The 25,049-nt window shown below is 39.1% G+C and overlaps 2 protein-coding genes and 2 non-coding genes across 8 annotated transcripts; all 4 read left to right on the top strand.

Moving 5' to 3' along the window:
* Nucleotides 1–5,672: 5,672 nt before the first annotated feature.
* Nucleotides 5,673–14,046, top strand: naca (nascent polypeptide associated complex subunit alpha). 5 transcript variants are annotated; one of them, XM_055012852.1, is made up of 10 exons: nucleotides 5,675–5,749; nucleotides 6,367–6,441; nucleotides 10,050–10,982; nucleotides 11,085–11,999; nucleotides 12,541–12,626; nucleotides 12,880–12,957; nucleotides 13,070–13,216; nucleotides 13,360–13,488; nucleotides 13,574–13,696; nucleotides 13,924–14,046. In XM_055012852.1, the coding sequence occupies exons 1-10, from the start codon at nucleotides 5,737–5,739 to the stop codon at nucleotides 13,936–13,938; spliced, it is 2,514 nt and encodes an 837-aa protein (XP_054868827.1). In that variant the 5' UTR covers nucleotides 5,675–5,736; the 3' UTR covers nucleotides 13,939–14,046. The 5 variants fall into 5 exon arrangements, with proteins under 5 accessions (XP_023148799.2, XP_054868827.1, XP_054868826.1 ...); XM_055012851.1 differs by having other exon boundaries at nucleotides 11,043–11,999; XM_035958544.2 differs by having other exon boundaries at nucleotides 10,050–11,999.
* On the top strand, nucleotides 12,714–12,787 carry LOC111583802 (small nucleolar RNA SNORD59). Its single transcript, XR_002747472.1, has one exon. It is a non-coding gene; the product is annotated as a small nucleolar RNA SNORD59 (small nucleolar RNA).
* LOC111583801 (small nucleolar RNA SNORD59) lies at nucleotides 13,774–13,847 on the top strand. Its single transcript, XR_002747471.1, has one exon. It is a non-coding gene; the product is annotated as a small nucleolar RNA SNORD59 (small nucleolar RNA).
* A 3,906-nt stretch (nucleotides 14,047–17,952) lies between the features above and the next one.
* On the top strand, nucleotides 17,953–23,817 carry ptges3b (prostaglandin E synthase 3b (cytosolic)). The gene is made up of 8 exons (XM_023293036.3): nucleotides 17,953–18,146; nucleotides 19,287–19,400; nucleotides 19,518–19,587; nucleotides 19,682–19,780; nucleotides 19,926–20,015; nucleotides 22,447–22,503; nucleotides 22,687–22,714; nucleotides 22,809–23,817. Coding segments are annotated over exons 1-8 (480 nt in total). The 5' UTR covers nucleotides 17,953–18,144; the 3' UTR covers nucleotides 22,829–23,817.
* The last annotated feature ends 1,232 nt before the right edge of the window (nucleotides 23,818–25,049 follow it).

Genomic DNA, 25,049 nt, shown 5'->3' with positions numbered 1-25,049 from the left:
CTTTTGTTCTTTGTTCTCTTACCCTCTGTTATTGCTTTAAATTGGGATCATTCTTATCCTGTTGCACATTTCAAATAATTTCAATTCATTCAATAACTTTGTCCAAACATGTAAGCTGACAAACATTTAATTCAGTCACTTTCAAAATATATCGACAACAATTCACTGCCCACAGAGAACTGATGAATAATTTGTCGCTTTTGTGTTTATTATATTTATGACAAACAAAAGACAATACAGCCCATCAGACCAGCTGTAAAAACATACATTCATGCATAAATATAACAGGGAAATGCAACAATTACTACATGTCCTTTTAAACCATGTTGCCTGATAACATTAATTTAACAGAAAGTAAAATATGCAGAAGTTCAATCAAAACTCTGACTTTTCTTCTTTATTCTTAAAGGCATGACATTGTCCCGACTTACTCTTCTCACCTCCAATAACCTGCAGATTTAAGGTAAAGTCCACTGTTAAATCAGCAAATACGCAAATGTAAAGTGGACCAGCACAATATTGTCAGTGTATGACCTTATTGCTGGTTATTTTTTTTAACTGCAATATGTTTCAGTGCAGGGCTGCACAGTGGCGTAGTGGTTAGCACTTTGGCCTTGCAGCGAGAAGATCCCTGGTTCACGTCCCGGCTTTCCCGGGATCTTTCTGCATGGAGTTTGCATGTTCTCCCTGTGCATGCGTGGGTTTTCTCCGGGTACTCCGGCTTCCTCCCACAGTCCAAAAATATGCTGAGGTTAATTGATTACTCTAAATTGCCCGTAGGTGTGAATGTGAGAGTGATTGTTTGTCTCTGTATGTAGCCCTGTGACAGACTGGTGACCTGTCTAGGGTGTCCCCTGCCTTCACCCGAGTCAGCTGGGATAGTATCCTGGAAATGTGGACCAAAACAGCTTTAATCTTCTGTCTACACTGCTTCGTTTTGGGGAGGGATTGTTTTGAGGAGATAGGGACGATATCTCACAACCCTGGCTCACAAAAGTGTGCACTAATGAACACCTCAACCCAACCTTCCCCTCTGTCCTCCTTTCCTTCTTTAAAGGTTCTGTGCACTTTATTTTTGTCACTTGCCTTCTGCAGACTGGGATGCTCTGTAGAACTGCTTGACCTTTCTTGCAAGAAGTAAACCATTAATAGACAAACTCTGTTGTTGAAGACAGCCTTATTATTTCAGGCGTTAGCGATCCACTCGACCAAGTTATATTTAATTTCCAACAGTTTGTTGCTCCCGTGTGTTTTCCAGCTGTTTTAAATGAAGCGTACAACACCCACGTGGTATTTTAGACACTCTCTTGCTGCCATACTAATTCACAGGCATTCACTTTTTGAATAATTCCTAAAGAAAAAGTTCTGAAAAGCTAGTTAACATCACAACTGTACTTAAATGTCATGACGACAACCAGATATCACTGTAAAATTGCCTCTTTTAGATATTAACTCAGGGCATTACAATAACAGACAACTTTAAAATAGGATCATTATTATTCTTTTGCACATTTCAAATCAGTTCAGTTCATTCAATAAGGGTATTGTTATTTCTTTCAATTTTGTTTTTGCTTTATTCTATTTTTTGTGCTCTTTTGTTGTTTTTAGGCTGCTAATCCAAAGAGCTTCTAAACTGCTTTGCTCTACTTGCTTTAATTTGACTCCCTACACTTACTTTCAAAAAATGTTTTATCCTCCTTTAAATTTGTCTCCTTATCAGTGTTTACTGTTATGCACTAAACACCAAGTCAGATTCCTCTTATGGCCATACACCATTTAAATGGAATTATCAGGATTACAGCCTTTTTACTGGTCAACAACACACCATGGTGTGAAATTACATGTCAGTTGTTCATTTATAGGACTATAACTTTTACAACATTTTTTTCACCTTTATGTTAGGAAACAATACACAAAACAGAAAGAGGTTCACAAGGCTGCCCCAGGAGTTTCAGGGATCAAGAAGAAAACAGAAATTTAATGGATTGCTTCCAAATTTTTAAAATTGATGCATTCTGCCATTTAGAATCATTAAAACTTTCTTTCCAGGTGACACATCATCACATCAGTGGTCTGTGGACGTTCTCAGACTCTTTATGATTATGGCAAAGTTTAGCAACGCTTATTTTGTCAACAATAAATATTGATGCATACTGTCACTCCAAATACAGCGATCACGAAGTAAAAGTTTAACCGTTTACTCAGGTATTAACACTAACCAAGGAATCCAAACACAAGGAGTCTGAATAATGGTACAACAGCAACCACTACAGGAAATGACAGAGAACTGCACTGAGCAAAGCACATGATTATTTTTTTGACTGAGATGCCAAATAACAATTATTTGCTTGCATTCTAGAACAGAAAAAATGTTTTAGTGGTTGTATGTCATTCTTGATTAATTTAGGACTTCTCAGAGAATTCTCAGAGAAATTTCTTTTTAATAATTTATGATTGTATATCTCAAATAATACACACTTTAATATTTTGTTGAACTGCCTTTATCTTTGAGTACGGCACTCATTCGCTGTGACATCATTTAGATAAGCTTCTGCAATGTCACAGCATTTATTTCTGTCCAGAGATGCATTCATTTTTGACCAAGATCTTGTATTGATGATGGGAGAGTCAGACCGCTGCGTAAAGTATTCTCCAGCACATCCCAAAGATTCCCAATGGGGCTGAGGTCTGGACTCTGTGGAGGCCAATCCGTGTGTGAAAATGATGTCTCATGTTCCCTGAATCACTCATTCTTAATGTGAGCCCCATGAATCCTGGCATCGTCATTTCAGAATATCCCCATGCCATCAGGGAAGAAAAATTCCATTGATAGAAAGACCTGGTCATTCAGCATCTTCAGGTAGTCAGCTGACCTCATTCTTTGGGAACATAATGTTGCTGAACCTGACCAACCCCAGATCATAACCCTAACCCCAAAAGGCTTGTAGGCACTAGCCATGATGAGTGCATCACTTCATCTGTCTCTCTTCTTACTGTGATGCACCTATCAGTTTGGAACAGGGTAAATCTGGACTCATCAGATCACATGACTGACCACATTTGTTCCTCGAAGATGATGGTTCACTTCTGTGCTTCCAGATTTTAATGATGTGTTGGATGGTTCTAAATCAAATTTTAGTAGTTTAAGAAATCTCCTTAGTTGTTTTCTTTGTGTGATGCAGGCTAATAATTTCACAGATTTCACCGACAGATTAACATCCTTTCCATGACCACAGGATATATCTTCCAACATGGTTGTTTAAGAAATGAGAAACTTCTCACTGCAGTTGTTGCCTTCTGAAATGTATTCATCACTGCAGTAATTATCCAATGGAAGGCTCTTACCTATTTGCTTAGTTAAATCCAGGTGGCAACTTGTTTTTTGGTCTGGCAGTGTATTTTACCATGGGATTTCTTAGCTCTGATACTGACATAATTTTCAACCAGCCAATATGCAACAATAGCATAACAAAACTATTGAATTTAGCAATAACTTTTAGTTTTCATGTGCCACCCCAAGACTTTCAGAGGTCCCACATTGCAACCTGCTATATACATTTCTGCTCCCGGCTGCTGCCTACATCCTGCTGTTGCAGAAAAAGTACATCCAAACCAATGAATAGTGTATATTGTTCACCACAAAGGTAGAATCCATCCATCCATCCATTGTCTATACACCGCTCAATCTAATGTTGCAAATCTGCTCTGTAACACACTTCTTGTATTGTAAAATGTGCGTCACTTATTAACTGATCAAAGTTATGATTTCAGACTAGCGGAGAGCTAGCACAGATTAGCGGATGTAAAAATGCTGCAGCGACTTAATGTTGTAGATAAAGCTTAACGTTAATCAGTAGATGGAACATAAAATTAATTTACATGAACTTAAAATTAAATCTTCTTCAAATTTTGCTGTCATCTGGCCAACCTCATGAGCAGGATCCATTTATTTATTTAAGTGGAGAAGCTGTTTTAGCAGAATACTTTTATATTAGGCTGACTCTGCAACAGGTCCTTAAAGCTGAGTCCCCTTTTTTTATTTTACTGACTCACTGGCTTAGATAAGCACAACAGAAAGAACTTTCATGATAGACATAGTATATACTCATATATTTGGACAGAAATATGAATCATTGAGGACCTCTCCCACCCCTAAAAAAAGTTTCTTGGGATCTGGATGATTTACAGGAGTTACCCAAATTGGCGTGAAAAGAGATACAAGCTCATGTATTACTTTCTTACAATTACAAGTGGATTATTGTGTAAGCAGTATTACATGATGGTAGACTGGATTAGTTTTAACTATTTTGTATAACACTGGGTGGTTTAATGTATAACAATTAATCAAAACAATAAATTCATCAAATGCTTGGTATGTAATGTTATCTGCTGCAAAGTAGCTTGGAAATATAATCGTCAGACAAACTTAGTGGAGTATAAATTGCCTATACATGATTGCATTTCTAGGAACAACTCTGGAATAAAATCTAAAATAATATTGAACTCAAAGGGACAGTTTTTTTGAAAAATTAGTAATTTTACAGGAATAGAATTTTATCTATAAATGGAAAACAACATGCGTCTATGGTTGCTGCTACTTTGCAAAGCTAGCCTAGTTAGCTTTTAGCAGGACTACTTTAGTATGTGTTTTTCTCCATCTGTTACGGCCAGCGCCTCCTACCCTGTGTGTGTGTTTTAACCAAATATTGTGGCGATGCAAATAGGGCTGTGTGATCCCCGCTCCCTGGTTGGACCACGACGGCAGAGGCGTGACTGCGACCAGGAGTCCTGCGATTGGTGCGGCGCTCACCAGGCCGACCGACCGAAAACTGGCAACTCCTTTAAGAGTTGGCAGTTCAACTGAACGAGGCAGCTGACTTCCAGCGTGCCATTCTGTGTTTCTGTGTGGTTGAGGCAAGATTGTCTGTATGGTAGGAATGGGGCCAGGGTTAGTATTAAAAACTGATACAGCTTCATTTCATTACAGGTAGTTTCCTTTGTCTAGTTTTCACCAGGGTTAGGGGTGCTGACTCTCATGTAGTTTTGTTTTGTCAGTTCCCAGGTAGTGAGCCTTTTTGTTCCGTTTTTTCTTTTGTCCACCGCGATTGTAGTGTTAAGTTCTCCTTATGAGAACTCTTCTTGTGTTTTGCTGTTCTTTGATTTGAGCAGCACCCACCAGCCCTCTTCCTTAATTTTGCCTCAGTTGTATAATATCTTGCACATTTTTGTTCAAACTTTTCTGTAATAAATAATTTGATTTTTACCACCTGCAACTGTTTATGTTGCCCCCCCCCCGCCCCCCCACCATCACAATGTAAGATGCAGGTATTGTATTATTTGTGTTGTAAAGCAAATTCAGTTTTGTCTTTTTAAAAAATATATACTTAACCTTAAGATGCTAGAGTATAAAAAATATTTTAGAATTTCAGGCAGCATAAAAAACTGTCTGAATTAGCTTTAGCTAAGGTTAACAGCTAGCCTTAATTAGCCTCAATGCAATACAAGTTGTTATGGGTTCTTTTTTCTATTTCTCTACAAAGTCTTTCGTACGTCAGTTTCCATGGTAAGATAAGAGGTAAAAAAAAAAAAAAACCTGATTATAAGTCTGCACCGACAAAACATGTAGTCAAGGTAGAGGTTGCACCTTTAAATGACCCGGAAATAGAAAGCGAGCTCGAGCGGATATTACCGTGAAACTGAGGTCAGAAGTTCTCTCTCACAGCCATCTTGGATATAATGTCCCGAGTTGGTGAGTGTCTCCGCGGATAATCCAACATCATCCAGCCGCTTTTCACACATTCCTGTCTAAATCAAAGGTTTCATGTGTTTAATTAAAGTAGGGCTACCAGGCCGGTGCTGTTATTAATCTTGTTTGGTGCCTCCTTTCAGCTGTAAATGTCTTTATGTGACGCTGATTACCGGCTCAAAATGGGCGAACATCATGTCTTGCCAGTTCACTAGCAGTCGGTCAGGGCCGCAATGAACTGTGTGACAAGATCTGTGAGGCTGATAAGTGTGACAAGTAGCTGCTCACTTAAGAGACGTCAGATTCGAGAGAGAAGTGACGGTAGAAACGCTTACTATCTGTTAGCTGCCCCCCTGTTGATGCTTGCAGATGCTGTTGTCTAACCGAAGCTAACGTTAGCTAAACGCTGCTTCAGTAGCGTTACAGACTGAGCCTACAGGCTAAAGCATGGGCTCTGTCACCTGTTCAACCAGTTATGACAACTGAGTGTCAGCTTATTCTAACGTTACTGATTACTTGTATGTCAAATTAGCTGTCTTAAATTTGTCTGCGTTAGCGTCACAACATTAGGAGACCTAGCTTGTGCTAACGAACTGTCTTTTCTTCATTTTCCTGATCAGTAATCATGCCTGGCGAAGCCACAGAAACGGTCCCAGTCACCGAGCAGGAGATGCAGCAGCCTCAAGTAGAGACTGGTATGTATGTTTTAGCTCTCAAGAACTCGCATGTAGAACTGCACATTAATGAGTGGGGTCCTGGATCTCTAGCAGTGTTGACAAAAAATAGCTGTGTGTCTAGGAGATGGGAGGAATTCGGTGTGATTGGATTATTATTGGGTTCAGGGAGTTGACTCAGTGTGATTGTAATATCACAGTGTAATATTGTGATTGTCACCAGCCATGCTGTGGGACATTTTTAACAGTAATTGCAGACTGAGGGATTTGCAGTGGCAATATTGCTGGGCTTAGATTGAAAAGAGTGATCCAGGACCCTGTTTCATTTACACAGACTCACAAAAGTGTGTGTTGACTTGTACTGACAGGTAGATTTGGCACACAATGCATGGTGTTGAGTGTGGTTTTCCATGTGCCCCTAAAATGCCTTGGAAACCTATGACGTTTAACTTGGAAGTAATATTGTTTGCAACGGCACAGATCATTGTGTGTTTTATATTTATTTTGGTGTGACCCTTTTAACCTTGTAAACCACTAGTCTCACTCTTAGCTCATAATATTTGATGGTTTGTTTACATAGAGTACATGGTGCATTTTGAGCAGAAATGAGGGAATAAATAGATGAATCTAGGAGGAACTGCGAACGGTTCAAAATTCCACAGAATTTTCAAGCTGTCTTTGCATCTTGATGAATTGTTGTGCATCAGTTTTCATTTTTGCAACAACTGATACTGACTTCTACACAAACTGAGTTGGTGTAAAAGTCCATTTCAGTTGGCATCAGAGAGACGCGTAACAAGCTAGCTCATCATTCAGCAGTTAGCTATAGCTGTCTCGCGATAACCAGATGTAAAAATACCACGAGGGCTCACTAACATGTGCTGTACATGTACTGTGATGTCAAATGTAGTGTATTTGTTTGGAAAGAGTTGGAAAATTGCAGTGTGTTTCCAGCAAATACAAGTGCCTTGAATGAAGCCAATAGCCCATAACTGATTTTTTTACTTCTTGATGACTGAACACAGTGTCACTAAAAGGTTAGGAATGACTGCTTTGTTTTTTGTGTGTTTGTTTTGTTTTTTAATAAACCGATTCTTTATCAAATAAATTAATTTAAAATGTGCTACTTTGGCTCTGGTGCAGAAGCCTCTCTCCATCTGGAGTTATCACACTGTGATCTTGACCGATGACCTGCTCACAGCACTATCTGATCGATTATACATCATGACAAATAGCCTGTCAGCACAGAAGGATAAATGTGGACAAATTTTGTTTGACTTAAATACATATAAAAACAAATGAACAAAAATATAAGTGCAATTGTAATTTCTGTACAGCTTTAAGTAAAGGTTTGTGCATGTAAAATTATCTTATTAGCATGTACAATATACAGAGACCAATACCAGTATTTGAACTTGTGTGTTGCCGAGTAGATGGACATTGAAAAAAATGGAATCATCCAGGCTTTGTAACTCAGCATCTGTAAATTACGAAGTTGAGGCATGAGGACGACGTTGAGCAGGCGTAGCACTCATAGCTAATCATACTGTACAGCCATCATCGGTAACTGACAATGTTTCAGATGTATTTTGGGCAGCTATTGGGACAATAATAGTCATTCATAAAGAAAGCAAAAGAAGAGTTGGATCGTTATTCTAGAGTGGTGTCCTCTGTCAATGCTGGATGCATTGCTGTCATCCCTAATAGAAGATCTTTGTAGTGATTTTGCATTTTTAGTGAACTGCTTAGAAATAAAACAATAACTTTACGTTGGTTTATGGGTTATTTGCATCTGGTTTTATTTTGGACATAAGTGGTCTCCTAGCACTGACGTCACTTTGGACACTGCATGGAGTTTGAGACACAGACACTTTTTTTTTTCTTCCAAAATTTGAGTACAGCAGGACATCAAGAGCCACTTTCACATTGCTGCAACTTTCCCACAAACTCAGTGTCTGTTCACGTGTGGAGCACTGTTTCTTTTGGTTTATCACATCACGTGCTTTCATTCGGCTTGTAGTCTTGTCCCCGAACAGCTAGAATGATTTCTCTACCTCCTATTACTCCTGTTGCTCTTCCTTCATCAGCTGCAGGAGTATTGAATTCTTCTGCTCCTCTTGAGAAAGCTGTTTCTACAGTGAGCAAGGCAGTCTCACTGGAGAATCCTCTAGAAACCTCTGTTCCTGCTCCGGAGATGGGCTGTGCAGAAGAATCCAGCACTGAGGCTAGCTGTGATCAACCAAATGGTGTAGCTGCCACTGAAGACATGATCAAGCAAGCGGAACAGAGTGGGCTGAAGGCAACACCAGTGTCACAGCAAGGGCCGACTGCTGACCCAGCAGAGTCTTCAGCTGATCTGCCAGCTCCTGAAGAGTCTAAGCCTTCTGTTGAGGCTCCCATTCCTTCCTCAGAGCTGTGCATTTACGAAGAAGCAGCTACTGCTGATGAAAACCAAAGTCAGTCCTTTGTTGTAGCTGAAGAACCAACCAGTGATGAGGTCAAGCCGACTTATATTGAAGCAAAACCCTCTGGTGAAGAGCCAGACGCAGCAGGAGACAAAAATGTTGATAATTTGAAACCGTATACTCCTGAAGATACCAGTGCAAACAATGAAGATGGGCCGAAGACTTCTGAAGAACGCCAGATTAATCTGTGCTTAGATGATAACAATGTCACCATGGCTACTCAGAATGAACATCTGGACAAGAAAGAACCTCCTATCCTTCTCTCTACGGCCATTCAGTCAAAGGGGTGTGATAAATGTGAAGCCCCACCTATTTCCACCCGCCATTTGTCAGGTTGGTTTATCTTCTATGAAAACCGAGTGCTCTTCTTTCCACACAGTTTATATCAGTATCTTTTGAAAATACTTTGATCAGGATTTCCTTACAGTATGTGGTCACTGATATTTTAAAGTGTGAGAAAGATGGCTGAGTGACTACAGGCTGCTACCGCGGTTAGTGATTTTGTAATGGTGGGTTGTAACTTGTTCAGACAGGTTTTTTTGTAGTGTACTGCTGCAGTCTTCACTAAAATGGTCGTCATTCTCTTTCTGTAACTAGTTGTCATACAGTCGTGTTTCTCTTCCGCTAATTACACCCACGTCACCTCTGAATGCAACTGCTGATTGTTTTTAAAATGGACAAAAACATCACTAGGAACAAAGTTTTTGTTTTTTTCCCTCCATTTTTTTTCATTATTGCTGAACCATTTGCCGTTATATTAAAGGAAAATACTTAGTTGTTAAATAGTGTCTAGTTTTTGTGCAACGTTTGCCACGGTTTTCCTTGAAGCACCTGATCAGTGGTGTTATGCTTGTTTAGCATAGTTTTGTGGTGTGCGATATTTCCTGAGATGGGGTTGACATGACCTGCATTGCAAGATCGATTTTCCTTTTTTGCCCAAAGTGCATCCTCACTAAATATAGAATTAAGTTTTCTGTGTGAAAGTGGGAAACATGCTATATGCATTTTGAGTGGCAACTTACATCAAACTGTATGCAGTTAGGGAGGTGTACTCTTTTCCTAACCCCTAAGCGAGAAGTTTGCGTCTTGGTGTGAGAGCATTTAACCCGCATGAACAGTTCCACTGTCAGGTCAACAATTTTAAAAGACTCTCCTTCTATTCAGCTCCACCTCCTGCCCCAGCTTCCTCCCAGCAACCTCAGGCAGCTTCACGCCCTGCCAAACCCAAAGGCAAAGATGCCAAGAGTGCACAGGGTTCCTCTGCCCCAAAGGCTGTCCCCGGCAGAAGAAAACGATCATCTGTGTCTGCCTCTTCCGCATCTCCCACTTCCCCAAAGTCCACTCCCTCCTCCACTCCCCTGTCACCTGTGCCATCTCCTTTGGCTTCCTCACCTGGTGGCTCTTCTGCTAATCAGGCTAACCGTGCTACCCCAAAGGTCGTCAAAGCTGGCAAACAAGCAAAACCTAGAAAGGGAGAGGCATTTGTCCCTGCTCCTGTCCCAGTTGAGTGCAAGGTCACAGAGAAACCAGTAGTTGCTGAAGCTACACCAGCCCCAGTTGAGACAAAAGCTGCACCACTCTCTGCTACAAAACCTGTTGCACCTCTAGCTGCTTTTAAAGTTACCTCAATGCCTGCTGTGGCAGCACCAGTTTCATTCTCAGATGCTATTGCTGCTAGCCCTCCCAAATCCGTTGACATTAAGGCAGCTTCACCAAAAGCTGTGCCAGTTATTGTAGCTGCTGATGATGAGCTCCCTCCACTTATCCCACCCGAGAAACCCGTTAAAATGCCAGTATTTGTACCCCCTGTTGAGAAAGAGGTTGCAAAACTTGCTACATCTCCTGCTAAATCTGCTCCTCAGGGTTCTACTATTACTCCTGTAGAGGCTACCAAGGTAACACCCAAATCCAAGAAAGATAAGCCCAAGTCAGTGCCTTTCGAGGTTGCCAAGATAGCAGCCCCAGTGAAATCTGCTCCTGTTGAAGCTCCGAAACCAGTACCAGAGGCCAAACCTTCTCTCGTTGAGGCTATTAAACCAGTTGCTGAGGCTAAACCGGCTCCTGTTGAGGCTGCTAAGCCAGCTGCTGAGGCCAAACCTGCTCCTGTTGAGGCTGCTATGCCAGTGACTGAGGCTAAGCCAATAACTGAGGCCAAACCTGCTCCCATTGAGACTGCTAAGCCAGCTGCTGAGGCCAAACCTGCTCCTGTTGAGGCTGCAAAGCCAGCTGCTGAGGCCAAACCTGCTCCCGTTGAGGCTGCAAAGCCAGCTGCTGAGGCCAAACCTGCTCCCGTTAAGGTTGCTAAGCCAGCTGCTGAGGCCAAACCTGCTCCCATTGAGACTGCTAAGCCAGCTGCTGAGGCCAAACCTGCTCCTGTTGAGGCTGCAAAGCCAGCTGCTGAGGCCAAACCTGCTCCCGTTAAGGTTGCTAAGCCAGCTGCTGAGGCCAAACCTGCTCCCGTTAAGGTTGCTAAGCCAGCCGTTGAGGCCAAACCTGCTCCCGTTGATGTTGCTAAGCCAGCTGCTGAAGCCAAACCTGCTCCTGTTGAGGCTGCTAAGCCAGCTGTTGAGGCCAAACCTGCTCCCGTTAAGGTTGCTAAGCCAGCTGTTGAGGCCAAACCTGCTCCCGTTAAGGTTGCTAAGCCAGCTGTTGAGGCCAAACCTGCTCCCGTTAAGGTTGCTAAGCCAGCTGTTGTGGCCAAACCTGCTCCTGTTGAGGCTGCTGAAGCGCTCCCTGTCAAGGTTATTAAAGAAGTTGAAGAAACTAAAGCTGCACCTCCTACACTTGTAAAGCCAGTTGCAGAGATTAAGTCTACCCCTGTTGAGACTGACAAGCCAGCTGCAGTAGCTAAGCCAGCTGAGGCTACCAAGCCGGCCCCTGTCAAGCCAGTTACTGAGGCCAAAGTGGTTGAGGTTGAGGCAGCACCTGCTGAGGTTACTAAACCTGCCAAACCAGCAGCCGAGCCTGCTGCTCCCCGTAAACTCACATTTGCTGAAGCAGTGGCAAAACCTTCCCCTAAAAAACCTGAAGTTGAGGTAATTAATACAACTCCCTCTGAACCTAAACCCGCTAAAGCCCCAGCGAAGGTGGAGCCTGTGATCAAGAATGACAATGGTATTTCCTTCTTTCTCTCCTGTTGTGCCATCTGGTTTTCCAACTGTCACTACATTTTAGGAACTGCTTAAATGCTTAGATATGTCATTCTCTTTAAAAGACTAGCTTGTGAGGTTTACATAAGATTTAAGTTTTAAATGTTAAACTGTTAGATGTTACGTGGCTATCACTGTACTTGTTCCTGGTTTTGGAAATGGTCTATTCTGTTGTTTGCATACTGTCTGTCATAGTATTGTGTGTTTTGATATTGAGTTGATATGGTGCCAGTTTTTATTTCATGAAGATGATTTGTATCACTCAGGTAACTTAGTAGGTTTCAATGCGGGTATCATGTTCTCAACATACCGATTATGCAAATTTTAAGCAAAAGTGCTCTAAACTATGACTCTGGTGCAGGATAGAATTCAGACATTATGAACAAGCTGTGTTTTGGATCATAATTAATGTACATTTTATTCCCCAGGATTAATGCAGCTTTTGACTTTCAGGTGTACACATGTGCAATAGTTGGCATGTTGTGAATAACTTTTGTTTTCTGCAGGATCCGGCACTGACTCGGACAGCGATGACTCAGTCCCTGAACTGGAGGAACAGGACTCTGCGCAGACACAGACTCAACAAGCTCAGGTGTGACTCTAGTTGGGTCTTGATTATTGTGTTTGCTGTGTGTTGCCTTGGATCAAACCTTTTGAGCAGCTGTTGTTGATTTTTGACTCTTCAGTGATGATTAATACAGTGACTTTCGTTCTTCTGAGCATACTGAAGCCAACCTTTCTGTCCTGAGAAGAGATGTATATTATAGTAAACTTAATTAGTCCTTGCCTCTACATTTCTTGGCTGATATAAAATGAATAATTATTGAATTGTCTACCTCCCATAGCTTGCAGCAGCTGCTGAAATAGATGAGGAACCTGTCAGCAAAGCCAAACAGAGCCGCAGTGAAAAGAAGGCACGGAAGGTAATGATCCTAATTCGCTTACAGTGTTCCTTAAATGTACGCTGGTTTCCTGCGATATTTAGAACAGTAAAATTTGGCCACATTTTTAAAACATTTCTTCCATTTCTTGCAGGCAATGTCAAAGCTTGGTCTCAGGCAGGTAACAGGGGTCACCAGAGTCACCATTCGCAAATCAAAGAATATCTTATTTGTCATCACCAAACCAGACGTCTACAAGAGCCCTGCATCAGACACATACATCGTCTTTGGTGAAGCCAAGGTAACCAAACAGCAATAATACCAGCGTTGTTTATCAAGTGATTATACTGGACCTGGAGTGTGTCTAGACTTGTCGTTATGATATTCAAAATTATCTTTCTATGATGTATGGGTTTCTTATTTTATTGTCTCTCTGTGCCCCAGATTGAAGATCTTTCCCAGCAAGCCCAGCTGGCCGCTGCAGAAAAATTCAAGGTCCAGGGAGAAGCTGTATCAAACATCCAGGAAAACACACAGACGCCCACAGTACAGGAGGAGAGCGAAGAGGAAGAGGCAAGATACACTTTTATTCAGATACGAAAATGCAAAAAATGCTATCCTATGAGAGCTAACACATCCATGTCCTGATATTTAACAGGTTGATGAGACCGGAGTTGAGGTTAAGGACATCGAACTCGTCATGTCACAAGCCAACGTGTCGCGGGCGAAGGCTGTACGCGCCCTGAAAAACAACAACAACGACATTGTCAATGCCATTATGGTAAGATTTGACCTTTCTCTACTTGTAGTAAAATTGTGTGGAGTCTGTTAAACTCTTTCCAGTGGTAAATGTGGATCTCTTCAATGATGATTAATACAGTGACTTTCGTTCTTCTGAGTTTACTGAAGCCAACCCTTCTGTCCTGAGAAGAGAGAAACTCTGAAAACTGAGGAAAACCTACATAAACTTGCTTTAACTTGTGCTTTTGTTTTGTTGTTGCTTTGCAGGAGTTGACGATGTAATGGGACCCTGTCAACAAAGGGTTGAAGAAAGGTTGCTGATTTAATCTAAGCTCATTTATACAATTTATACCCAAGATGGAAATAAAGTTGTGGCTTGATGAAATGAAATTTTGATTTTTTTGCAGTTCTTTGGGAAACAAGGGGAGGTTTTGTGTTGTTTGCGGGACCGGCTATTAGCCCGATCGAGGCAGAGATATGGTTGGTATCTCTAAGAGGAGAACTGAACCCCAGACTTAAAAATATTTTTACTCCATGATTCGTCCATCTCTGTTCCTATTTAAGTCGCATAAAGCTGAGCCTATCTCAGTTTCTCTGACTACAGCTAAGATTTGACCTTGTGACCTTAATTTGAGCTGACAGTGCCAACTAAGCCACTTTAACACCTTCATGATAGTGTTTTTACATTTGTGTTGCAGTGAAGGTATGTCAGTTTGAAAGTTGGTGACAAGGCTGTTGATTTTGTCCAACACAATTATCACTGAATATAAATAAAAAGAAATATGTTAAGTATTCATTAGTCTTTGCTTCCACTACCAAAAATTGCTGAATGGACTATATGGATGCCAGTACTAAAGGACTGTAGGTTATCTCGATTATCATGCTTTGTAAAGGTGGAGATGGAGCACTGTACTGGAAAGAATAAGAAAATGGATAAATCTGAGGTGTTCTGTATGATTAATTGGATATGAGACCTCAAGAAGTTTACTGACTGGATACCCCAAAAAGATTGATCTTACAGATTTTTTTTTTCATTTTATTCTGTATTTTTAAAATCTGTATATATAAAAATTACAAAAAAATTGACAATTTACGTATAATGTAAAATAACCTTTGTAACTGAATAACCATAAAATTTCTATTAAAAATCAAGCACATTTGCTAATTGTAATTTCACAGATAATTCCCTTTTTCCAGTATTAGACCACCTTCAACTGGACATATTTTTAGCCACAAGCTGTAAATGGGTGAACATTATCAGTGGGTTGGGTTTTGTAATTTCTCTTTTCATGCAAAATCTAATGTGGAAAGTCTTAACTGTGGGTTAAAAATATGTATGTATATTAACGACCTCAAGAACATCATTAATGTATAGTTGCAGTTTAAGCTGAGGGTTGTCTTCAGTTTATGAGAGATTGAAATAAATTATAACAATCAGTGCAGCAGATGCCTGCAACATAAAATCGGACCCTATCTTTTCCATAATGTAGCTTGATGTATCTGCTGGTGCATCCAAAACCCTTCAAACTCCACAACTACAATTTGTAGTTCCAAAGTAGTCTATCACAAGGCTACATATGCAAATAGTCACTCTCACATTCATACCCATGGACAATTTAGAGTGACCAATTAACCTGAGCATGTTTTTGGACTGAAGGAAGAAGCCGAAGAAAACCCACGCATGCACAGGGAGACCATGCAACCTCCGTGCAGAAAGATCCTGGGAAGTCCGGGACGAGAACTGGGAGTCTTTTAGCTGCGAGGCGAAAGTGCTAACCACCAAGCCACTGTGCAGCCCTCAGCTGTGCCTTAAAAATAAAACTATCCTGTAATTGTTTCTGGTGCTGTATTCAGGGAAAAAGTTACAATTCAGTAAAGAAAGACATACACAGAACACAAAAAGGGAGCTGAGATTAGAGTCTGTATTTTTTAATACTTGTGTTTGATACATTATAAGGTTTAAAGTGTAAAAAGTTCACAGAGTGCAGCCATTTCTGTGTAGGTTAGACTTTCCTCTAACAAAATAAAGGCAGCATGGTGAGTCGTCATATATGTAGATCACAGATGCATCTAGTCAGTGATCTACAGCCTGATTAGACACTTGCGAAATCAGTTTCCAGCAGTTCAGCTCCTGCCTAACACTTCGCAGTGATATAGATCCCTACCATCAACACATTCCCACACACTGACTGATAAACATACAAATGTTAGCTGTTCTGTGACTGTTTTATTACCTTGCCATACTAGTTGGTTTCAATTTGCCAATTTCCTGTTCTACCCAATTAATTTGTGTGGAGAACTTTTTGTCTGCAGCAGCGCTCTCTCAAAAAACAACTACACACGTGAACGATGCTGTAACCAATTTCCTGTTAGGCAATTTACCTTATCTGTAACAACCCTGTCTGTTTGTTCTATTTTTGTAAAGAAAAGACGTAGAAATAAAATAAAATGAATAGATTGGGGTTTTTTTGCAGGGCTGCAACTAACAATAAATTTCACTGTTATCAATTTCAGTTATTTTCTTGATTGATAGATTAGTTGCTTGGGCTTTAAAATATCAGAAAATGGTGACAACATCAATGTCTCCCAAAGCCTAAAATGACGTCCACAAATGTTTTGTTTTGTCCACAATCTAAAGATAATCAGTTTACTGTCACAGAGGAGCAAAGAAAACAGAAAATATTGATAATTTAGAATCTGGAAAGAATTTAATCTTTTATTCCTTAAAAAAAACATTCAAATGAATAATTGAATTAATCCATCAGTCAATTAATCGCCATAGCTCTAGTTTGGAGAACTTTGTTTTGTTTCTGTCAGTAGTAGAACTGACATGGCGGACCTGGATATATCTCAAAGAACAATTATAGTTGTTTTCTAGAAGTATAACAAGTAATTTACCTTATCTATAGTATAATGATCTATAAATCTTTATTTTTGTCAAAAAAAGATTCAAATATGAAAAAATAAATTAAAATATGCATTATTTAAAATATAGCTATTTCTATTCATCATCGGTATGGTTTTGAGATGCTGTATGTTAAGCTGCTTGTGCTATATAATTAAAAATGTTAAGTGTAAACTACACAGATACAACCTGTAATTCTGCAGTCTCTTCTGTAAGATATTCATAGGATTTGATAAGGTGAATTTAAGTGATCATCCTGACCTGCATGGAGACTATAGGTAATTATCATACTAATTCAATTACATTTTTTTAAATCAAATTTGACTTTTCTCTCAGACATGTTGCTAAAAAGTGTGAAAAATACTTGAAAACTTTGTTTTATTTCTGTCTGTTTCAGAGCTGACAGAAAATATTCCTATTTAGGAAGCTAGAAACAGAGAAGTTGGTTGTTTTTTTCTTTAGAAATTATTCATATTATAAACTGATTACCTAATTAGTTTACTAATAATAGCAATAATAATATTTATTCATACAGAGTTTTAAAAATGAGGTTACAAAGTGCTTCATAAAATCTTCTGATTTTAAAAAACAGATAAAACCACAGCATAGCGTATAAAACCAACAGTGTCAGAAGAGGCAGAAACATTATTAAAATAAAAATTGCAGAATTTAGTATTTTTCCTCTCAAAATTACTGAAATTATTAACCATTTATCTAATTAATGTATTAATATAGTAGAAATAATATTATTTATTAATAGCATTTTAAAAAATCAAGTTACAAAGTGCATCAGAAGTAATAAAATCTACAGAAATTAAAAAACAGATAAAAACAGAGCGTAGTGCATTAAACCAACAGTGTTGAAAAGAGGTAAAAACATTGAAGTAAAATGGGAGAACTCTGACAAGAGACTTTTCCTGTTAAATAATTTACCTTGTCTAGTATATTAAATTTGTCTATTCAATTTTTGTAAATAATAATAATAATAATAATAATAATAATAATAATAATAATAATAATAATAATAATAATAATAATAATAATAATAATAATAATAATAATAATAAAAATAAAATAAGATCAAAATAAGAAAAAATAAATGGATAATTTAGTTTATAATTAAATATAAATTATTTTTAATACAAATGTGTTTATTATTGTAATGCATTTGTATGTGCTGTAGAATTATTTATTTTACATACACACTACAAGGCTGCTCCCTGTAGTCTTCTATAAACTTTTCATAGTATCGCATGAGGTCATTTGAGGCGGCCATGTTGGATGAGAGTATAGTTAATTTAATTCAGTTTGTTTATTAATTTGGCAGATTCCAGTCATTAGGTCCAGTCTGAGCGCTGCCTCCTCACATCACTCGTAGCTAAAAGCTCTAGAAACGTCGAGTGCGTCAGAGCCGCTATTCTCATTCAGGAACACGCAACCAGATCCGGAGTAGAGTCCACGGGCTAGAGGCGTTCGCATTGGCTGTGTGTGGGCAGCATTCATTCTTTTTTTGCGGGCATTTCCATTCTTCCCACAAGACTGTTTTTTTATCCGCGATAAAGGAGCTCACTTCACGCCGAGAAATGTAAGTAGCGGGGGGAAAGTGCGGTAGTACAGCCCGTTTAGCAAGCTAGCGCCGGCCGTCTGACAGCATGCTTTTGCAAAGGCGGGAGGTTGGCCTAGCTTCTATGAACTGGGAGCTAACGATAGCTCACCGGGAAAAAGACCGCCGTACACCACGAAGGTGACCATAGCAGACCCGGTTGCCCTGCTTTAGCTGAAAAATGAGCTACATGTAGCCGTAGCGTGGGTCAGGTGCACCGCATGGCTGGAGCAGCGTTGCTAGCGTGGCTAGCACGGAGCTCATTGAGATCTCGCCTGGAAGGCTATCATTAGATTAGCATCAGATCTGTGTCACAAATCAGGATTTTGGCATTACTGAGGACATCTGGGAATATTTCCAGCAAAGCCAGCCGTATTAGCCGTTAGCTGCTTGGCCACATAGTCGTGCAGGCTATTGCGCGACGTTTAGCACTTGTATTAAACTCGAGTTAGCCTCTATACTCTGCATTGATAATTTGTAAGAGGATTTGGCTAATGACACCAAATGCTAAGAGGAGAACAGTGATAACAAACATGCTTGTAGCTTGCATTTAACAAAAATAATTTATAAATGAACAGGTTTGTTAGTTGGTACTGATTAGCTTCAAGCACTGACATGTCTGTACTGAAATTTAATGACTGGCTTCCATTCGGGTTAAATGAACTGATAGTGTCTCCTGTGTTCATGCCTCATCAAGGCACATTGGATCATAGCAATTAAAATGAACATCTCTATTTGATGATGGAATTTGTATGATATTCTCACTCAGAACTTAAAAACTCAACTTTGGCAGCCATTGGTTCAAATGATGATGATATGGGAGGATGTCTTCTAAATTTGGCAGAGGTTTTACTTTTGATTCTCTTGACACTGGAGCCTACTATGTAACCAGATGCTGTGCAGCAACATGATACAGAGGCTTATTGATACCAGGCTGTTGTACCTAAAGACGAACCCACCTGTCACCGTTGCTGGGACTTATGATATTTTAATGCCACTTGTGGCTCTAATGATCTCTGATACATTTTACAACAAATGCATCACAACACTTTAATCTGGTTAAAGACACTTTGAATGGTTGTACTGAGTTATGTCTTTTTCATGTTCTCTGTTTCTTCACAGGCATCCAGCAACTGCCAAGTGGTACGACAGGAGGGACTCAGTTTTTATAGAGTTCTGTGTAGCAGACAGCAAAGATGTTAAAGTCAATTTTGATAAAACAAAGTGTGGTTTCAGGTGCGCTTTTCTCAAGCTGGTTCTTAATAAAGACATCAATCTGTATTGAACCATGATTTTTTTGTTAAATGTAATATTTTTTTCCATTCTTACGGTCATTTCTTTTTTTGTCCACAGCTGTCTTGGAGGAACTGACAATGTCAAACATGAGAATGAAATAGACCTTTTTGAAGCTATTGATGAAAACGTAAGTTGTACTGACTGCCTGTATTGTTGATTAATATTGCTTTAGTACACTTACACAGCACTTCAGATTGCCTTTTCTGTCCATTTTAATGCAGGAGTCCAAACATAAACGCACAGATCGCTCAGTGTTGTGCTACCTACGAAAAGCACAGCCAGGGAAGGCGTGGCCAAGGCTAACGAAAGAGAAAGCTAAGGTCAGTCGTAAGACGCATTGATTAAATGTAAGGGATGCTGTCCACCCTGAATATCAAAAGTCAATAGGAAGATACAGTTCACGTAGTTTATTAATCACATGAAATCTCTATAGTTCAAAAATATGCTGGGTTTGTGTTTCTACAGCTGAGTTGGCTCAGTGTCGACTTCAACAACTGGAAAGACTGGGAGGACGACTCAGACGAGGAGATGGGCAACTTCGATCAATTCTCAGATGTGAGCACTTTGATTAATGTATCTTAAATAATTTGATAGATACTTTAAAGGTGGCTAGTCTAATACATACTAAAGAACGTTTTCCAAATTGAGGCTGTGGGGGAAAAAAGAACCTAGTTGGTATTTTGTCAAGCTGAAATTTAAGCTATAGGAAGGGAGTCAGGACAATAGTAGAAAATACAATACTAGCTATTTGGAAAAAATTACAGTAGATGGTAAAATTTGCATACTTTCTTTGATCCGTGCCTTATAGAAGCTAGGATCACTTTAGTCTAATTACCTCAGTTATATGATTGATGTCACACAACTGCACTTTGCTTATGGCCCTTTCAGACACGACACAGTTTTGCTGCTCTCTGTTTGATTAATTTACTGCTGAAGGGAGTGGCAACAGAAAGAGAAAAATAGGCTGAGTTTCCAAGCTCTCCAGCTTCTAGCAGGATAACGTCACTACTTCCTTTTGTTTGTGTGAGGCATGAAGCTCCCAGTTTGTTTACAGCCTGTTTTTGGCAGCAACAAACGTGTTTGTCCCAGGGTGAGAAGCAAGCGTTAGCAATAGTCCTGCTAGTACGAGGAAGAAGAACTGTTAGCAGCCGTTTGATGTGACTTTCAGATGTTCAGGATCAAGTTCTGTCTGTTTTTAGATGGATTAGTGCTTGTTGGGAAGCTTTTAACATGAGTTGTTGACAACTTGAGTAATGTTATCTTCGCATCACCTGTCTCTTCTCTGCTCCACTCTGTATATGTTTGGAAGGGATTGGCCACAGGGTCAAGTAGCTGTGTGACTGAACAGAAAAACACAGTAGAGACTCGCACATTGAGCTAAAATGAAACAGGTGCACATAAATTTGGTAAATGACATACAGCCTTGGAAATAATTATCAAACCACCTGATGTTTTCTTTACAAAGTCTGCACAGCAGGCATTCAAAATTCATCATTTTGTTTGAAGTTTATTGTACTGGTTAAGCAATTGCAACAAAAGTCTTAGAATCTGTATATACAAAAAATATATTTAAACATGATTTTCTGCGTACGTTTTATACATAAAATCAACAAGTATTCCAAACTAAATTGCCACTCATCAAAAGAGAATTGAGAGAGGACAAAAAGGCAACCACCTTTGATCTTAATGAAGAAGGTTTCAACAAGACAGACATTGCTAACTGGCTTGGAATCAGTAAATCAACTGTTCATTACAAACTTAAGAAGGAAATGCAGAATTGCTCCACCAAGGACTGCAGAGTAAGAGGCAGGAAACAGTTTAATTATTCCTAACGTGTGCTAAGAAAAGTAAATGTATGCGTGAGTGTTTACACTGTTAGGACTGCTCCAGTTAATTTATTCTAAGTTCCTTACTTTGCAAGGAAAAGGTTAGAGTTTGTAACAACCCCACAACAATTGGATAGAAACAGTTCAGGAATTGCATGTTGTAGAATGATTCACTTTTTCTGTGAGGCGTGTATGGAAAATAGTGACCCAAACTGGAAATATCTTTGAATCTCAAGTGATTTACTCTTTGTATACTTTTTCGGAACAGGGCTGCAACTAACAACTACGCTTTATCAATTATTTTCTTAATTACTAGATTAGTCAGTTTGTCTTTAAAATATCAGAAAATGGTGGATTAAAAATGGCAGTTAGTCTAAGATGACATCCTCAAATGTGTTGCCACAAGCCCAAGCTGGTTTGGAGAATAGTACTGTTTTTTCCACCCTGTTATTATCTCTTGTTTTCTTGGGCTTGGTGTCTAGAGCAACAACAACAGACATCCTCGCAGAAATCAAAGCAAAACATGCAGAAGATGCGTAGCAACAGCAAAGTGACCCCAAACTTATGAATGGCAGTGTACATAGGGAGCAGGGCTACGTGATTACGGCCAAAATGAAAAGCAAGATTTGATTGATCAATATTGAGATCATGATCATTAATTTCAAGGAAAAAATATTTTTTGTGCTTTCACAATGAATTAAATAGAGCATTGCTCTACCTTTAATGTTTTGCTACATTCCTGGTGATGTGCAAATGTTTGGATTTAATTAAAACTTAAAATGAGATTAAGCTTTGCCTGATTTCGGTGTATCTCCCAGAGGCAAATTATCAATCAAACTGCGCCCACAACACCCTACTTGCTAAACATGCACTTATCGATAGACATTACAATATACTAGTGTTCACTAAGTGCCTCACATAGGCTATGGTTGAAGTTAACCAAGTGCACAGTTAAGCCCATAGCCTCTACTTGGTTGTTGCAGTGCATCAGCTTCTGAGTCAGTCATGTTCTTATTATTGTGAGAAGCCAAGATCATGACGGTGATTAATTGTGCTGCCCCACCAAGGTGTGCTCAGGTGTCATCATGGTAGCTGTTTGCATCTCTCACCACAAGTTATTCTTAAGATGTGGCTTTATTAATGTTGGCTTAATATTGTAGATGATGAACAACATGGGAGGTGAGGACGACCTACCTGATCTAGATGGTGCAGATGACGTAAGAATCCTTTTTTCCTTTCATTTCATCAAGCTTGTACCTTTTAATGAAAACCAGTTTAAAAGCCGATTTTAATTTATATCAGTAGAGGTGAAGGGTGTTTCCTTCCTGTCCTGAAATGAAATGGTATGTGTGCATGTAAAGAATGTTGAACATCCTCTTACTCTTCTTTGTGTTTTTCAGGATGAATCTGCAGACAGCGATGATGAGAGTGAGTGTTAATGAGAGTTTGCACCAACTGCCGATTCCAGCTGTAAATTTTTAATGGCTGCTTTAATGTCATTTCTGTTTGACTTGACTTTCAGAAATGCCAGATTTGGAGTAGAAGACCACACGACTCTGGAAAGAAAATGGAAGAACAGAGGGCAAGAAGAATCTTAACAAATGTATATCTTGAAATTGAAGGCAGTGACAAACAACTGTACATACGAGTCAGTAGCCATATTTAAATCCATAGCCTCAGCTCCAAACTCTTGACCAATCAGTCCACTGAAGGTTGATATGCATGGTATTGTACAGAGCAGCTATCTCCACTTCCATTTGCTGTACTGCACCTTTTGGGTATTCGTTTTATTGTTAAATATTACAATTAAGCACACCTTTATTTGTTGGAAAAACTGTATAGTTGTCCTCAACTGAGCAATACGTGTTAAGAGATTTGCAATTTGTTTTCAAATTAACTGTGATTGACAGATGATTAGGCCCACTCGTTCCCGATGTTGTGGTTTTAAGTTAGTCGACCAGTGTAGTTTATCTCATGATTTAAGAAAAGAATTAGGTGCATATTCTGATTGGGTTTCTCTAAAGCCTTCCATGTGCTGTGAATTAGATATCCACGAAGCCAGTCTTTTGTTTCAGTAGCTCCAGCTTAAGTTTCCCTCTACTTCTTGTTTAATGTTTGTGAAATTGGAATAATCTCGACTCATTGCAGAACTATTTGCATCTTCCCGGTGATCACCTACTGTACTTTGTTAATCTGAATGAATTCCACACATTTAGTTTCTCTCTTCATACCCACCTAACATGCACACTTGTGTTAGACTGCAGAGGCAAGGTGAAATGTTTCGCAGCTGATAAAGAGGCTTGGAATTTTCGTCGGGCCTCAACATCACGTGGTTTGTTGCTATTCTCCAGGTTCTTTCCGTTTGTTCATCTAGAGTAGAACGAGGAAGTGTTGGAACGATACGGCGACGTGTAATGACCAAATTATATTTGCACTGTCAATAAAATGTAAGGGGAGACAAGTGATGTTCAATTACAGTGGAAATTCTTTTTTTTATTGTCTACATCTTTCTAATAAACTGTTTAAGATCATTTTTAATGTTTGATTTTTTTTTTCTTGAAATGGCATTTGTTGTAGGTGTCAGGTTGGTGAGATTTAGCCCTCAAATTCTGGAAAATCTGGTATATATATAGAAACACTAATATATGGAGAGCTGTGAGAGCAAACAGCTTCTAAATGATTCCTGGTAATTATGTATGTCCATTGTATGGATGTAATGCAAATCAGTACACCAGCTGTAGTGTAAATTGTACACTTTCTTAATTTATAGCAAGTTTTGTTGATATAGTTGGAAATAAGCAAAAGAACATGTAATTACATGTATGTGGGGAGGGCAAAAAATTAAATATCTCAGTACTTTGTGACAACATTAAGAGCATCAAAAATAGACATAATAGGCATCATGGCAAAAGACAAAACACAAAGCAGCTGTGTTGGATTGCATTACATTGGACATTTTAATTAATAAAACACAGAGTGGATGACGCGTTACATATTTTAACTCTAAAAACATTCAACAGCTTAAAGTTCTATTGTGGCACTGGAATTTGAATTATATTTGAGAGAACGTGTAGTGATCTCATAAGGACCATGGCTGGATTGTGTAAGGATCAGCTAGTAATGCATTTTCATAATCACGTTATTTTTTAAAGGTGGAAAACTGGAATAGAACAGTGAATTTTGCTGCGTATAACTGAAGTAATTCTACTCAAAATGGAGCATACGTACTCGATTCGTAGTGCTGTAACTTTGACGGCAGCATTATTCGGCGCTAAGACCCAGAAACCTTCAGGCTCCTCGGCCCAGAGTATTAGCATACTTCCTCTTCAGGCCTGATTTCCTCAGACTGTCATTTACGAGAAGCTGACGCTAATGTGCACCATTAGGTTCCCATTTCCACCCCGAAACAGATTAAAAGAAACGCGATTTCACACATCTTTTAATAACAAAAAATTATACGATTATTATCGTAATTATGTTAATTAATATTTTATAACGTAGACATGACGAAAATATTATAAAAATACATTCTGCTTACATTTTAGGGCATCGTAAATATTTATAATTTAATGAAATAATTATAAATACTATTCTTGGTCATTCTTTCAAAATTGGAAACTACTTTTGATATTTTAAGTAAATCTTGCTGGTAATAACAATTCCTGTTATAAAGTCGTTATTATCGTTTATAACATATACATATATAGAGATATAATTTGTGGTTATTAGATAGTAATTACTTAGTTGTTTTTTCTATTAATAA

The sequence above is a fragment of the Amphiprion ocellaris genome, chromosome 8 (genome assembly GCF_022539595.1).
Source record: "Amphiprion ocellaris isolate individual 3 ecotype Okinawa chromosome 8, ASM2253959v1, whole genome shotgun sequence".
Lineage (NCBI taxonomy): Eukaryota > Metazoa > Chordata > Actinopteri > Pomacentridae > Amphiprion > Amphiprion ocellaris.
Note: the sequence above shows the minus strand (reverse complement) of the source record. Positions and strands in the feature narration are given on the sequence as shown.

What these genes read in the sequence shown, in the direction of transcription:
- naca (XM_035958544.2), top strand. An exon ending in TGTGATCAAGAATGACAATG is followed by an intron (nt 12,000 to 12,540) that starts GTATTTCCTTCT and finishes TGTTTTCTGCAG; the next exon opens with GATCCGGCACTGACTCGGAC. An exon ending in CACAGACTCAACAAGCTCAG is followed by an intron (nt 12,627 to 12,879) that starts GTGTGACTCTAG and finishes TACCTCCCATAG; the next exon opens with CTTGCAGCAGCTGCTGAAAT.
- ptges3b (XM_023293036.3), top strand. An exon ending in TAACGAAAGAGAAAGCTAAG is followed by an intron (nt 19,781 to 19,925) that starts GTCAGTCGTAAG and finishes GTGTTTCTACAG; the next exon opens with CTGAGTTGGCTCAGTGTCGA. An exon ending in TGCAGACAGCGATGATGAGA is followed by an intron (nt 22,715 to 22,808) that starts GTGAGTGTTAAT and finishes CTTGACTTTCAG; the next exon opens with AAATGCCAGATTTGGAGTAG.